Genomic DNA, 17475 nt, shown 5'->3' with positions numbered 1-17475 from the left:
GAGACAGAATCTGAAGCAGGATCCAAGCTCTGAGGTGTCAGCACAGAGCCTGACATGGGACTCGAACCCACGAACCACAAGATCGTGACCTGAGCCAAACTCAGTGCTTAACTGACTGAGCCACCCAGGCAACCCCCATTCAATACAAATCTTAATGTGATTCCTAATGTGAATTTTTAATATGAAAAGGAATGCCAATATATTACTTAGATATAACAATGAAGTTCCTTAAGAAGAATATTATTTTTCATTTCTGTGAGACAATTAGTACATTTGTATATTCAGCTCTTCTGCAGAGCATAGGAGGTCATAGAGACTTCACTTTTAGAAATAACAAATTTATCTTCATTTAAAAAATACATTTTTGAGTACATACTATGTGCCAAGTATGAAAGTAATATTCTTTTAGATGCTGAGAATACAATAATGAACTAAGGAGTTAAGAATCCACTGTACACATACAAATAGATAGATAGATAGATAGATAGATAAATGTGGTTGTGTCTACACTTTTAAGAAATATTAACAGAAAGGCCTCAATGAGAAGGTGGTACTTGAACAAATATCTAAAGAAGAAAGGCAAAGGCTTGAAGTAGGCGTTTTGAGTTTTAGAAAAGAGGCTGATGTATCTGGAGCCATGTTGGTAAGGAGGGGAACGGTAGAGAAGGAGGCTAGACCTGGTAGGGCCTACTGGGCCAATGTAAGGGCTGGGGATTTTACCGGTGAGATAGGAAGCTACTGGAAGTCTATGCAAAAAAACTGGAGAATTTGCATTGCTGTGAAGGAGTCTTCCTGGCTCTGAGTTGAAACAGGTTGTGAGTGACCAGGGCTGATAAAGTAAGATCATTTAGGAGGTTACTTTAATAATCCACATGAGAGATGATGGTGGTATGGTCCAGAGTGGCAAGAGTAGAATTAGTGAGATGTAAAGAGAATGTGGATATGTCCTGAAGGCAGAGTCAAGAGCTGATGGATTGAATGTGGAGAGTGAGAAACGGAGAGAGCTCAAAGATAATTTCATTGTGTTTAGCTGAGCAACTAGAAGAATGGAGCTTCCAATTACTGTGTCAGGAAGACCTCAGGGCAGAGCCACTTTTGGGTTGCAGAGAGTCATTTCTGTATGTGCATGGAATAAAGGCTTACTCCATGTGGCCTTGGCTATATTTACGAGTCCACCACATTGTTTTTATAAAACTTTACCTGATTCCCTGTTAAAAGTTTCAGACAATATTTAAAAACATTCTAAACAATTTGTGCAGCAGCATCTTTCCTCTAACACATTTTCATTGACATTCTTTGCATAAGAATATTTTACTAAGAAAATTACTATATTAAAGCATTCACTGATTTAATACATATATATTGAACGCTTGATATGTCCCAAACGCTATCAAATGCATTAGGAATCCCATGACAACAAAAAACTGGCACAGTTCATTACCTCTTGGAGCTTACACCCTGTGAATAGATGAATGAATGGACATTTATAGAGATAGTGCCATGAAGTATTTAATGGAGAGACTGACCTACACAGAACACATGCTGTAGGAAATGATTACTGATATGCCCTATGAATTATGATCAGGATGAGAGAATTCGTGAAATGGGAGTATTCCAGGCAGAGGGGGTAACATGTGCCAATGCACTTCAGTGTGAAGGGGCATAACACATGAGAAACCCTAAAAACTCTAATGGAGCTGCAAGTGTGCTAACAATAAAAGGGTACGTAGTATGAAGTATGGCTGAAGAGATAAGGTAGGAACAGATTACACAGGGCTAGCCCAGAAGCAATGTGAGCAAAGGTAAGGTAATTAGAAGTATCCTTCAGCATCTGAGGTGTAGCACAGTAATTAACAACATGAACTCTGGATTCGGATAGCTTGACTCTGAACATCCACTCAGGCACTTGATTGGCTGTGTGAGCTTTGGCAATCATACTCTCTAAAATACATCTAATATGATTACCTTCCTTCTTCAGGTGGGAACAGAAGTCTTTGGTCTCAATGAGCTAAGTCAGGGTAGTTCTGCTGTCCAAGAAATCTCCAGATTTAGCAAGGTTAGAAAAAAACTCACAGGATTATGTTACTAACAATTACCTTTAAAACGATTATTTCTCTGGTAATTTACATACTTTACAATCTCTAAGAGCTGGGCATAAATTTTAGTAAAAGCTTATCCAATATAAGAGGTTACTTTACTTCAAGTTGGAAGGAGTGAATTATTTGTGGCCATAAAGAAAAAGAGGATTTGATACGTATATACGGTATATATTTCTATTTTTTGTTATATAAATTATAAATGCATTATATATGATACATATTATATATTTATAGTATTGTTATAATGTCTACATGTATTATACTTAGCAAAACTATCTACAACGCCACTAAATATTTGTGTCAGAAAAACATGTATTATTGGCAGTGGATCATGTCACAGAATTTATGGCTAAAAATATTTCATAAATATACAAGAACAGAGATACACAATTCAATTGCAGACCACCTTTCAGGCTAAAAAGAAAAATGTTGGGCTCTCTACCAACTCAAACATGACCTCCGTGCAGCACTAACTTAGAGTGTTATGTGGCAGGGTCACTCAAGAGTGTGGTCCGTGCCCGGGCTGCCATTGGTGAACTCCTTTTTACCGATCTGTACCTAGATAAGCAGCTGGCGCTACAATATAAATTGGCTACAGCACTAAGCACACAGTTGAGTTCAATTGACTGTTTTTCTCTTTTCTTTCTCATTTCTTTTTTCTTTCTTTTCATTTCATTTCAGTTCATTTCTTTTTCATTTCAAGACTTTTTCAATGAAGCAAGCAATGTGCTCTATTCTGGCATAGCTCTTTCCATCATCAGGGACCACATTTTGAACGGTAAGATAATTTATTGAGCAGTTAATGAACAATCAAATTTAATGGAGAGAACTTTACTACATACACTAAAATAAAGTCTAGGTGGCCTTCTAACAGTAAAAAAGAGTGAGGGAGAAGACTTGAGAGAGAGAGAGAAGAAAATATAAAACAAATAGACAAAAATGTATTTTTTTAAATTTTAGAATGAGATGTCATTTCTAACTACAAAAAGCTACAGAGGAAATAATTTAAAAAATAACATTTGACTACTAAGAACATTTTCGGTTCAAAAACATTAAAAAACAAGATTAGGGGCGCCTAGGTGGCGCAGTCGGTTAAGCGTCCGACTTCAGCCAGGTCACGATCTCGCGGTCTGTGAGTTCGAGCCCCGCGTCGGGCTCTGGGCTGATGGCTCGGAGCCTGGAGCCTGTTTCCGATTCTGTGTCTCCCTCTCTCTCTGCCCCTCCCCCGTTCATGCTCTGTCTCTCTCTGTCCCAAAAATAAAAAAAAAAAAAATAAAAAAAAAAAAAAAAAAAAAAAACGTTGAAAAAAAAAAAAAAACAAGATTAAATTAATAGAACTAGAGAAATATTAACAACATATGTGATGAAAAAAGAATGCTTTTAATATCAAAAGAACTCCTGAAATATTAATCTCTATCAGCTTCAGTTTCCTCAACTGTAAAAAAGACAATAATCACAAAATATAGCTCCAGATTTTTATGAGATTGGATTATAGAGGAGTACACAGTATTTAGTACAATGCCTGCTCATAAAAGAAGACATTATTATTTTTTTAGAAAGGCTTTAGCAATCTAAGTATGATATCTTAAGGCTTAAAAATATTGTGCAATTGTGAAGTACAAAGTTACTGCAACAGGTTTGGGTGGTCCAAAACTCGCACACAGAAAAGACAGGTGTGGTTCTCGCCCAGATCCTGGGAGGTAACCTATAAGCATCTGGCACATCCATCCATCCTCCCTCCCTTCATTTTTATTTTTATTTTAGAGAGAAAGAGAGAGAGCAAAGTCGGGGAGAGGGGTAGAGGGAGAGAGAGGGAATCTTAAGCAGGCTCTACACTCAGCATGGAGCTTGACACAGGGCTCCATCACATGACCTGAGCTGAAATCAAGAGTCGAACATTCACTCGACTGAGCCAACCAGGAGCCCCTGTAATATCTCTTCTGATAAGAATATCTTCGCTTACTCGGGGACTCCAGGACAAGTCAGATAGCTTATAACAATATGATTTTGGGGTAGGACATGACTAGCTGGACCTCTGGAAAGGATGGAAGTGGAAGGTGTGCTTTGTAGGTGGTCAGCTGTGCCTCCATGACCAACATTACCACCCAGTAAAATCCCTGGATACCAAGGCTCAGGTTAGTTTCTAGGGTTGGGCAGTACTTTGTGCGTGTTTTCACACATTATTGTTTAGAGAATTAACACACAGTTAGTTCTGCACAACTCACCTGGGAGAAGACAATGTAAAGCTTCTGCCAGGTGTTCCCTAGACCCGGCCCAGATGCCTGCTCCTTTGCTGACTTTTTTTTTTTTAATTTTTTTAATGTTTATTTATTTTTGAGACAGAGAGAGACAGAGCATGAATGAGGGAGGGTCAGAGAGAGAGGGAGACACAGAATCTGAAGCAGGCTCCAGGCTCTGAGCTGTCAGCACAGAGCCTGATGCGGGGCTCGAACCCACGAACCGTGAGATCATGACCTGAGCAGAAGTCGGACGCCCAACCGACTGAGCCACCCAGGTGCCCCCCTTTTCTGACTTTAATCCATATCCTGTTACTGTAATAAATTGTCAGTATGAGTAAAATAGCTTTACTGAGTTTTCTGAGTCCTTCTAACAAATCATTGAACCTGAGGGTGGTCTTGGGGACACTCCCCAAACACAGTAATCTAAGTACAATTTATATATCCATAATAAAGTCTGGCTGAAATAAAGTAAAATTTCTTACTTTAACAAACTGTTGTATATAAAATATAGTGTATATGTGTATACATATGCACCCAACAAACTGTCAAATTCATGAACAACTTCCTAAGGTATTTTTTATTTATAAAAATAAAGTTTTAGCCTTTATGACAATAAATTTATGAAGATCCCATTTGTATTTCATAAATATAAATACACTTAATACCAATAAAAACATTCTATGGTTGACATTTTTGGTTATAAGAAAAAAATCACATGCCTGACCTATTGTTTAGAAAGGAAAATAACTGTGAAAAGGAATCATAAAACATTGGAATAAATCATCTATTTCCCCTTTCTTGCTATGGACACTAATCTATACTTCTATATAAATTACATACAAGATTTTTTTAATTGGAAATTTCCTAAAGGAAAATTCGATACATTTTTTACATTTAAGATTCACTCCCCTTTTGAAATAGTAAAAGAGGATTTTTGGTTCTCTTCAATTACTCAAGGGTACTTCAATTACCCTTAAGACTTGGCTTTTATTTCTTGGTGCCCCTTACTGACTTTTCTAGCCACACGTGGGGTTTCTCTGGGAAATTCTAGAAACCAAATTTAGATACAACACATAAACACACTCATCCCAAATCAGTTTAGAAACATTTCATGTGTAATTATAAAGTCATTCTTGAATTGACAAGTTTGAATGGACTCACTCTGCCATTCTAAAGTTGTGGGTTGCAAAATTATACGATCCATTTTCTGTCTAAGAAAATATACTGGAAAACATAATCCTCTCCCAAAAAACAAAAGAAAGAAATTCAAAAAGACAAAAGAAGAATTTAAGAGTTTCACTTAAGTAGTTGACTTAATTATATCCCTAACAAAAAAAGCTCCGTTGATTTGTGTGCGTGGACACATCAGATCCATAGACATAATTATCTAACATTTGTGAAAACTTTGCTTATTCAAGAGGCTATGCGTATATGAATTTTGTTTTATTTTTCTTTCTTCTTCCTACATTTTCCTTTCATTGTGCTTTATATCTTATACTGGATGATGATGATATAATTTATACAGATGACCTCTCTCCTGTTTGTTCCTTTGTGTGTCCTTTGTTAAAGACACCACTACTCTTCACTGTTAATGTATCCCACTTTATAGCTTTAGGAAAACTGGGGCGCCTGGCTGGCTCAGTCGGTTAAGCTGACTTTGGTTCAGGTCATGATCTCGTGGTTCGTGGGTTTGAGCCCCCGTCAGACTCTGTGCTGACAGCTCAGAGCCTGGAGCCTGCTTCCAATTCTGTATATCCTTCTCTCTGTCCCTCCCCCACTCACTCTCTGTCTCTGTCTCTCAAAATAATAAACATTTAAAAAAATTAAGAAGGGAAATACCAGCCCCCACTTTTGAGACAAATACTGCTTACAAGTAAAGAGGATTTTTAGTAACTAAGTAGTTCAACATATATCATATGTCCTGGTCTTAATTCATCAAGCATTACCCATACCTTTGGCACATCTCTATTGATTTTGGGTACAGCTCTATAAAAGGCAAATAAAATAATATTTTACTACCATTTTAGCCATTCCAACCTGAGTTCCTGGTCATAAACCAATGTTTCTACTACATAAAGCTCAAGTGGCCTTTCCTTAAACTATATCATTTAGTTTTTTAAGTAGAAATTCTTGACCAAACCTTTGCATGTTAATAAAGTAACCTGCGTGGTGGTTGGTTCCTTTAATCTGTGTTCTTCGTACATTTTAGAATACATCAGAGATTTAAAAAATGTATTTTACATATCCTAAAGTAAAGTAAGATCGTTTCTTAAAGTGAACCTTCCACTACTCAGATTGTCTGTTTCATAAAAATATACTCACACTGCTTATATTATTCAGAAACTTGCATTTAACTTCTAAAAATTATAATCATGAATTTGTACTTATTGTCTTAATATTTTTAATACCAACTTTTTCTTTCCCCTAAACGTTACTTTCAGCATTTTTCATTCAAGTATTGCACATGGTTTTCCTTACTATGATTACACTGAAATATCTTTAAATTAAGAAAACTATATTGGAATTAAGAGTCTAAATCCTATCATTCCTGGAGTACAACAATGAACTAGGTTATTGCATTACATATATTCCCTAAGAATGATGATCTTCGAATGTTATTTATCTGTTTTGTTTCTTTTTTGAATAACAAATAAACACGTTGTATTCTACAGCACTCCACTGACCACTGAAAGTCTGCATGGGAGAAAATGAAAGTATATTTACACATTTAAAAACAGTGACACCAGAAATAAAACCACTGTTCATCATGTCTTAGACTAGGTTACGGGCACATAGGTATGCTCAATTTCTGATAATTCACTGAGCTGTATCATTATAACTTGACCATTTTCCTCTACTTCAGTTTACTTGAATAAAAGGCTTTTTTAATCAAACACTGTGATGTCCTATACAATCTTCTCCCAAGCTTTCATAGCTCAATTTACTCACTTGGCTCCAGAGTCCAGGCATCTGATGAAAATGAAGCGCACTGGGTGTCTGATAAATACTATAATACCACAGTGCCTCAGCCTGTGATGAGCTGGAAAAGATGGCCCCAGTCTAAAGGGTACAGACACTACTCAGCTCCAAGGAATGGCTGCCATATGGGACTGTAGGTCTAATGTTGCCAGGTCTGGAAATTTGAATTTTTATGTCAAATTTATACTTTTTAATGTTGGCAACTGATTCAAATTTTTAAACACTACCAGCCAAACTAAATATGTCTTTGACCAAAGAGGCCTCCATAAAGAGCACCTCCCTGTGTAGGACCTCACTAAATGTGAGTCCAATTAAAATATTTTTCATATTTTAATTGATACTGCTAGCACGCAGGGAAGCCCACATTCAAAATTCAGTCTGACTCCACACCATTTCTTTTTTTTTTTTTTTTTAATTTTTTTTTTTCAACGTTTATTTATTTTTGGGACAGAGAGAGACAGAGCATGAACGGGGGAGGGGCAGAGAGAGAGGGAGACACAGAATCAGAAACAGGCTCCAGGCTCCAGGCTCCAAGCCATCAGCCCAGAGCCTGACGCGGGGCTCGAACTCACGGACCATGAGATCGTGACCTGGCTGAAGTCGGACGCTTAACCGACTGCGCCACCCAGGCGCCCCAGACTCCACACCATTTCTACTGTAAGATACTGGCTGTAAATATGTGCTTGTTGTTCATAATCCGAATCTTAGACCAACCTTATTACTGATGAGGGATCAGAGGCCCAAAGAGAGCAGATAATGCAAAGTACAGAACAGTATGACTGAATTAGATAACCTGAATTTAAATCCTTCCTCCAACACGTACTATTTTCACAACTAAATTAAACTTAAATTAATTTCTCCATGCTTCAGTTTTCTCCCCTGTAAGATGGGTACTCTAATAGCCTTACCTAACAAAAATGTTCTGAGGATATATATAAAGCATGTAGAAATGTCGTAGCACAAAGTACTATGTAAATGTTGCTATTACTAATTATTATTGTTATTATCATCATCTGTAAAATGACAGCCTTGCTTGTTGAGTTTTAAGTGAACTATTAGGTAAAGTACTTAGACCTGTTCCTGAGACAGACTGTTCATTACATATTAACTGGGTGAACAGGTGAAGTTTCTTTCAAGTACATTACTTCAAACCATGCAGATTAATTGGCTTTTACTCTGTATAGGGTAATAACAAATACTATTACACTATACTATACTATACTATACTATACTATACTATACTATACTATACTATACTATTATAGTTTGGAAGTATTTTAATTTGTACAAAGTGTTTTCTTCCGACATGTGGATAATATATAGCTTTGTAGTGTCATGATTATTGTCATGTTTATATTATTTGGAAATGTGTAGTGAAGTGAAACATGTGTCATGTCCTAATGTCAATTTTAATAATGTAATAAGATTTTATTCAAAGTATCGGGAATAGTTACAATATTTAGAAGATACTCTTTAAATTTAGATGATCTTGACCACCTCTTTTTGTTTCCCTAATTTTTAAAACACCTGAGCCCCTCCCCCTAAAAAACCCAAAAGATATGCATGCAATTCAATAACTCAAATTACAAAGCTATATGCCAATATGTGGCATAGCCAGAATTTTTACTTACTTGTGACCCATTTCATGAGCAATTGTAAATGCAAGATTCAAGCCATTGTCTTCAGCAATAATACATTTTCTCTTTTCACTACACATTCCACTCAAATAAGCTATACCTAGAAGACACAAACATGAATTATCACATTTCAGATTCAAATGTAAACCTTTATGCTAGGAATCAGTAGAAAAAACTGAAAAATGAAATTCCTTACATTCAAATATGTCTATATTAAGCTGTGATATCTAGTCCTTATGAATGAAATTATAAGAGAAATTGTGTATTAGTCACTCAGTAAACTCTTAACACTCTTCTCAATTTAATATCTCAGATTAAATTATTTCATCAATTGTCCAATTCTCAAAAAAGCATACTATAAGAATACATTTTGGAAATACCAGTTTTCATTGTCATGAATGGTCACAACTTGGAAAATACAAATTAAAAAGCAATGATTAAATTAAGTATTTTTCAATTCTTGTGAATAATGTAGTTGCAAAAAAACCCTAAAATAAAATAAACGGCATATAAGACATTCTTGAACTCACATTTATATTCTGAGTTAATATATTTAAAAATTTTATTTTGTAAAATACAATTTTAACTAATACAACGAAAAAACTGTGATTGAATACTGAAAAGTATTTCCTCTGAAAATTTCTTGCCTTATAAGATGGCCCAACTGCAGAGTATAAGATAATGAAATATTAGTTAAGCCAATAATTTCTGCAAGATAGTTGATCTTTTGGTTTGAATTAGCAGTAACACAGTATGTGAAATCATTGATACTCTTTCATCAAAGATTCATGTACCATTTTACTAATTAATAAATACCTCTGAAGAAATATCCTTGAACACAAAGAACTATATAACCTTGCAAGTGTAAGTTTTAATGCATTTTTAAATAACAAAGTTTATTAAAATAATATCTAGTGTTATTGAATTATCTATATGCTCCGGAATCCTCCTATCTGTATAAAATACATCTAAGCTCATTATATGAAGAAATTAAGGCCTGGACAAGTGGAATGACTTGCCAAAGAACACATGAGTACTAAATATTATAAAATAAAGATTTGAAATGAACTTTAAATCCATATGCCAACTAACATTTAGTTTTTCCCGCTGATTATAATTTAGTGCAGAGTGGCCCCTAGTTGAAGATGGTTAGCTAACTACTTGAGACTTTTTTTCTGTCTTCAGAAACATAAAAAAATAGTGTTATGGAATGATTACATTTAACTAAAAGAGTAAATCACCTTGCCCATGTTTTGGAAAAACAGAAGGTTCATACAAGAACATGAACCGATTTAGTAGACCCATGCCCAAATTAAACAGAGGAGGATTTTATGAATGTGGTAGAACCCCACAGAGGTTCAAGGCTGAGACAGACAGGTTTGACAGAGGCATTGCTCGGGGACTGAAAATGGAGATTAGATGAAAGTATGTCTGAAATCCTCAAATACTCATTCAAACCTTCGAGTAAAATGTCAAGGCCTGGTATTCACTGGCCTATCAAGAAAATGAAGATACATTCTCTCAGTAAAATGCAGTATAAACATACTACTTTTAAAACATAACTACAGGAAGAAATAGCCAAGAGATTAAATACATAAAGATGAAATACATAAAGAAATACATAAATGTCTATATATTTAGAAATATTTTATTAAAATATAAAAGGTACAAATAGATGAAATTACTTCTTTTCTTAAAAAAAGTTTATTTATTTATTTTGCAAGAGAAAGAGAGCACAGCAGAGGGGCAGAGAGACAGGGAGAGAATTCCAAACAGGCTCCGTGCTGTCAGCACAGAGCCTGACATGGGGCTCCATCTCACCAGGTACGAAATCATGACCTCAGTGGAAACCAAAAGTTGGACGCTTAACTGACTGAGCCACCCAGGTGCCCCGAAATTACTTCTTTATGAATGGATAGATGGATGAAGGGATGAATAGACAAGTGACAAGCCATACTACTTCATTTGGCTGATTAAAACAGTCAAGGTCTGGTTTGAAGGAAAGAAGAAGGTAGGGATAAACGCAGAGGGGTTAGGGAAGGGAGAAAAAAAGGAAGACAAAAACATAGTTGTTATCGAGCTCTACTAAATAACAAATCCAATACAAAACTTTAAGAAATGCTTGAAGAAACATAATGTGATTTTTCAGAGAGCTAAGTCAGGCACTTATTAATGCAACAAAGTATGGAAAACAAACACAAGAGAGTAACTAACCTTGCATTATAGTTGAAGGGAAGAAGGAAAGAAAGATAGAAGGAAGGAGTGAAGGAGGGAAGAAGTGTGAAAGAAAAGTAGCTCCTCTTAATAGGATATTTAAAATTCTCTGGAGCATTTAGAAATTTAAATAAATATATACTTCAAGACTAAATGTCCCACTAAAATACTAAATTAAGTTCATCTATAATCAGCATGTCAAAGACCACTGTGCAGTACAAATTTCCCTCAGGATGCCCATATATTTCGCCAAACCAAAATAAGCTCATCACCATACATAGATTAAAAGTTGGCTAACATAGGCTGTCATAATTTCATATATCTCTTTGCTGTATGGACCAGGACATAGCAAATTCAGTCACTTTAATAAATTTTATATCTCTTCTCCTATACTACTTGAAATATATTGTTCCCACCAACAAGAGTACTGTTGCTTGTTTCCAATTCTTACCTCTTCCATATTATTTTTTTCTATTCTAGATTGATACATTTTTCCATATTTTGCTGTTATCTTACTACATTGGCTAGGATTTCCAATGTACTATTGAAATATGGGTGGTATCAAACACCTTGTTTTCCTGACAATATTAATAGGAATGTTTATAGTTTCACAATGGAGTATGATTGCTCGAGGACTTTATTTTTATTTTTGATGTTTATTTATTTTTGACAGAAAGAGAGACAAAGAATGAGCAGGGGAGGAACAGAGGGAGAGGGAGACAGAGAATGCGAAGCAGGCTATGGGCTCCTAGCTGTTAGCACAGAGCCCGATGTGGGGCTCTAACACACAAACCGGGAGATCATGGCCTAAGCCAAAGTAACGGACTGAGCCACCCAGGTGCCCCAGGAGGACTTTAATAGATACAGTTCGTTAAGTTAAAGGAGTTATTTTTTGATATTCTTGTATTTCAAGTGAAAAAGGATGCAATGTTATGTGAGGTGTAGGTCAAAGGTAGATGGGAGTTAGATAGCATTTTTTTAAAAGAAACATAAGCTTGGAATAGTGAGAGAAACAGGAAAGAGAACTGATTAAGTACTAGGGGAAAACTTAATTCATGGGTCAGAAAACAGATGGTTCAGCTCAGGATGGAGAGCACAAACCTAGACTCTCACTAATATGCCCAAATGAATGATATCCAACCTAATGGTTGAAACACAGAAGAGTACTACTTGGATTAAATTTGGGCTGGGATTTTTCAAACAGGTTTAAAGGAAGGATGAAAACGTGTAACAGTTGGCAGTAAAATTGATGGGGAACGAAGGGACAGAACTTGTAGCACTGGATAGGTGAAGAAGTAATGTCAAAGGAAAACAGATAATTTGGGAAAACAATACAGTTGTCCATACAATGGAGTCAGCAATGAAGACAAGGAACAGATATTCTCTGAAAAAGTACTAGAGATTATGATAAGAGATTGAGATTTAGAGACTTAAGATTTCAGAGGTGAAATTCCATGATATGATTAACTACTGGCACAAGGGTAGAGAAAGGTAGCTGGCATCCAGATTGAGGGGAAATAATTATTAAGTAGTGTTGGGTGGACTGATGGTATAACGTGAAGTTACACCTGAATGAACTCAAGAAGCAGAGAGAAAGATGGCCAACATCCACACGAAATGGGGGAGACAATAAAGGAGAACAATCCACCACAGTGACAGTGACAGTGACAGTTAAGACGGTAAAGCTCAAGAGCTTCCATCACAACTGAAGAGTTTTTATATGAGGACAGGAGAGATTTTGACTTAGAAGCAGCAGCGGGAAGCAAGAGAAATGTTACAGGTATACAACGTTGGTATTTTCCTAGCACCAGACCTATGGATAGGGGAAGAGAAAGAAAGAACTGTAATGTCTCTGGGGGCCCTAGATTCCTCGCCAGGTTATGGGAAATCAATGACTACTGTGTAGTCATGAAAAAAATATGGTATTGAAAAGAATATAATTTATAATATAAAAGACATATATTTTATACCATAAAATATGAATTTACATACAATAAAACAGAATTTTAAAATGAGTACATATTGGCATAGAGGTATGATTACACCTAAGTATTAAAAAATGCAGACCACCACATTTTCACAAGAGAACAAAAAGACTACACAAATTTGGGGGCACCTGGCTGGCTCAGAAGTAGAGCACGTGACTCTTGATCTCAGAGTCATGAGTTCAAGCCCCATGTTGAGCATAGAGCTTACTTAAAACAAATCAAAAAACTACATCAATATGCTAACTTGCTAATAGCAACTGTATTATATGACAGAGAAATAATAAGTAACTTTTCTCCCTCTTGTCCAATTTTCCAAATCATGGGTTTATAATACTTTTACAATGAGAAGATTAAAAGACATAAGTATGATAATCATGTCTATGAAATTTAAAGAGTAATTAACAGAATCTCTTATAGACCATGACGCAATTTAACAAATAAGATGATCCTGTATTCCTATTCTCTTTTTACTTATGTGTACAGTTAGAATCTTCAACTAAGATTCTGATAAATTTAAATTTCATTGTCTTACATTTGGCCCACAAAGGAGATTTTCTTTAACTTGAAAGTTATGGAGAATAATTCTAACCATGACTAATTTAAATGACTTGCATTATTCTGTCTAAAAGCCTATGCTTTTCAGTTCCTTTCAAAAACTCATATGTTTCTTATTATAATAAGGGGTAGAGTTTAGAAGGAGAAAGGATTTAACACAGCTGTTATTTAAAGATAGATATAATACAGACTCTTTTTAAGGTACCCTTTTAATATAAAAGTTTGTACAAACAAAAAGCATACCAAAAATCTCTCTAATTTCCCACCTAAAAATGAATCAAGTCATGTGTGAGGACTGAACAGAATCTCTCATCTGAAAACAACACATACAATCCTGGAATGTAATATGATACCTCATCAAGATAATCATAGAGCCCTAAAACTCCACAGGAAGCGTGTTACAATAGTGGACAAATCAGGAAATCAGTTTTTGAAACATGTTTATTTATTTTGAGAGAGAGAGAGAGAAAGAGCATGAGTGGGGGAGGGGCAGAGAGAGGGGGAGAGAATTCCAAGCAGGCTTCGCACTGTCGGTGCAGAGTCCAATGCTGGGCTCCAACTCAAAGACCCTGAGATCATCACCTGAGCTGAAACTAAGAGTTGGATTCTCACCCAATGGAGCCACCCAGGTGCCCCAGGAAATCAGTTTTTATGATGTCCGATGGATGTATACTAACAAAAGTAAGTTCTCCAGCTCCACTGGTATTGCCTTTAAGCACCAACTAGACTACCTAAGTTCAAAATCTTGTCTCTGCTGGCACAAAATCGTTCACAGTTCTAGGAAAGATATTTGTTCTAGGATTGTACCTTATGAGAAAAAAAGTTATTCACCTAGGAGTCCTACTATTATTTGAGGCCTAATAGAACAAGGAAAAAAAATGAATACATGCTGAGCATACCTTCAGGAGCACGAGCCACAAAATAAATACTCATTTTAAAATGTGATCATTAAAATCTAAAGGTACCTAAAACATTATGGAAGAATAAAAGGAAACACCAGAGAGGGAAAAATCAAGGTAGGAGAGGCTTTTAGAGAAGGAAACAGCTTGGTGGTTATCACTGAGTGGCCAGAGGTCAGCCAAGGAAAAGCAGGGGAAGTTTGGGGGTAATTTCCTGAACAAAGGACTGAGCAGGGAAAAGGAGATGGTGATGAGAGTTGATATTGCTCACAGAAGGGTAAGTTAGGTTCGTTCAATGTGCAAGCCACGTAGTACATTTCTGCCTCAATAGGTATTTAGCATATCTGCAAGAAGGGGGTGTATGAAATGAACTGCATTGATGAAATTCCTGGAAACAAAGACCAATATAAAGTGTTAACTCAATGTGGGGTCCTAAATAAAAATGTAATTTTGAAGAATCAAAATGTATTTTGAAGAATCAAAATGTATTTTGTCCACGAATTAGAAAAAAAAAATTTAGAATGACTTAATGAGATGGCACCCACATCACACGAAGCCCATTTACATGATTATGTTCAAATTGGACTTTGAACATATTCTACAATAACTTGCCTTACTAATTCAATAATTATCCGCCTCTATTCCATCACAAGCCAAGATGATGATGATTCAGGAATATAAAAGTACAATTATGTAAGTTATGAGTTTAATATCGGTATAGTTATAAATGTATTTAAAAAAGTAGGCTTCCAGATTCTCTTAAATGATTAATCCATAACATTCTTCGTAGTACAGTTTCTAAGAATACTAAGAAAAAAGTGAATTCCAAAAACAAGAAATAGAATATTAGTTTAATAAAAACTATAGTGCATCTCTGTGGTTGAAAAGGCAGACTATTTTATAGACATTAAAATGTTGTTTATGTGTTCCCACAACATGGTAGGCTGACAGTCCTTTTGTGAAAAACACATAGAGTGCCAGATAAAATGTAATGAACAAAGTTTTTGATGTATCACTAAGTTTGAAGAAAAAAGATTACCAAGTGCAAGAATAAAGCTTAAAAATTTTTCAAATCTAGAGGATAATATCATGATTTAATGTTGTTAGAATCTGGATATCAGAAAAGATACAAGTCTTATTAAATAACGGGTGCGGCTTCCGGGCACCTGGGTGGCTCAGTCGGTTGAGCATCTGACTTCAGCTCAGGTCATAATCTCACAGTTCATGAGTCTGAGCCCCACATTGGGCTCAATCCTGTCAGCACACAGCCTGCTGACATCCTGTGTCCCCTTCTCTCTCTGTCCCTCTCCTGCTCATGCTTGCTCGCTCTCTTCTCTCTCTCTCTCAAAGATAAAAAAAAAAATTAAAAAAAATAATGGTGCGGTTTCAAAATGTCTGCAAGGACAGGCATTAAGGAGCAAGGAACTGAGATCTATACACAAATTAGAAAGCCTGGAAATGCTGTTAATGCTTGAAAATAACCTCAAAAGTCCACATGCAGGAAAGCAACAAGGAATCATAGCTCAAAGTTCTGGGTACGCCAGGAAAGGCTCCGTTAACACAGTGGAACCGAAACCACCGTCATGCATAGGCTATGAAGCCATAGGAATATGAAGCCATAAATATAACGTACAAGCCTATCATACAATTTGGGGATCATACAGGATTGGAAAAAACCTTGTCAGTAAAAACAAATGAGGCATCACTGTGACAAGACACTTGATCATCTCAGCAAGCATAGAATTCCCACAGAAGAAACAGTTTCACTGAAGACAAACTCACAAATAAAAACGACAAACCAAGTGAAGAAACAGCCATTGTGAGAAGGAGACCATTACCTAAATAAAAACTAGAGAGAACATGTTAATGAAGGAAAGACGTTTTTAACACAAAGGTGGGAAGCTTGAGATCTACATTCACTGGGCTACCACAACCCAAATGTATCTTTCTGTGAATAAAAAAAGAAACCCCTTCTTCGTGACACTTTACATCAAAATACTTGTGTAAAGAAATGTTAAATTTCTTCAAACAGAAGGAAAAATTCCAGACTAAAACATGAAAATAAAGAGGAGGAAATACAGAACACCAGAAAGAGTAAATATATGTGTAACTATAAATTAATACCAAATACACAAAACATCAATTTTTTTTAAGTAGGCTCCATGCCCAGTGTGGAGGGGAGCATGCCTAGGGGACTCCAACGCAAAACACTGAGATCAAGACCCAGCTGGGGTCAAGAGTCAGAAGTCAGATGCTTAACCGACTGAGCTACTCAGGTGGTCCACCTTAACCATCAATTTTAATGTCTTCCAAAATTTAAAATATAGAGAACTAAAGTACAAGCAACAATACGTCATCGGGAGATAAACGGAGTTCAAGAGTTCAAAAGTTCTAGCAATAATCAGCAGTAAAATGATACATGTCATTATATATAAGGCAATTACAAAACAATAGTAAAATAATACATAATTAACAATTACAGCGATTGAAAATGGCATACCAATATTAGATTTACCTATTTTTAAAAGGCAAGAAACAAAGAAAAAAAGAAACATGAAATAAAGTGAAATAGTAAATAAACAGAAAGAAAGCATTTCAAATTATGATTTTCATTAAATAAAAAAGACTATACCATGGAAACTGTGTGTGACTGCCAAACTGAATGGATATTTAAGTTCTCGAAGGTGAGAGATGTGTGAATTAAGTTGATTGTCATAATCATTTTATAATGCCTGATGTATACTAAAACATCACATTGTTTACATATATACAACTTTTACCTGTCAATTTTATCTTGATAAAGTTGGAATAAATGAATGAAAAAAAACACTAGGCTGAATCCAAACTAAGATTGTAAGTCTGGA

The 17475-nt window shown here is 35.7% G+C and overlaps 1 protein-coding gene across 5 annotated transcripts in view; it reads right to left on the bottom strand.

The window, feature by feature from the left end:
* Window positions 1-17475, bottom strand: part of ADAMTS19 (ADAM metallopeptidase with thrombospondin type 1 motif 19) — a 241930-nt gene that overhangs the window by 122052 nt on the left and 102403 nt on the right. For all 5 annotated transcript variants that reach the window (XM_023254781.2, XM_023254786.2, XM_045058633.1 and 2 more), the window contains exon 8: window positions 8950-9055. In XM_023254781.2, the coding sequence (XP_023110549.1) occupies window positions 8950-9055 (106 nt within the window). The remainder of the gene's footprint in view (window positions 1-8949; window positions 9056-17475) is intronic.

Source organism: Felis catus, chromosome A1 (genome assembly GCF_018350175.1).
Source record: "Felis catus isolate Fca126 chromosome A1, F.catus_Fca126_mat1.0, whole genome shotgun sequence".
Classification (NCBI taxonomy): domain Eukaryota; kingdom Metazoa; phylum Chordata; class Mammalia; order Carnivora; family Felidae; genus Felis; species Felis catus.
Note: the sequence above shows the minus strand (reverse complement) of the source record. Positions and strands in the feature narration are given on the sequence as shown.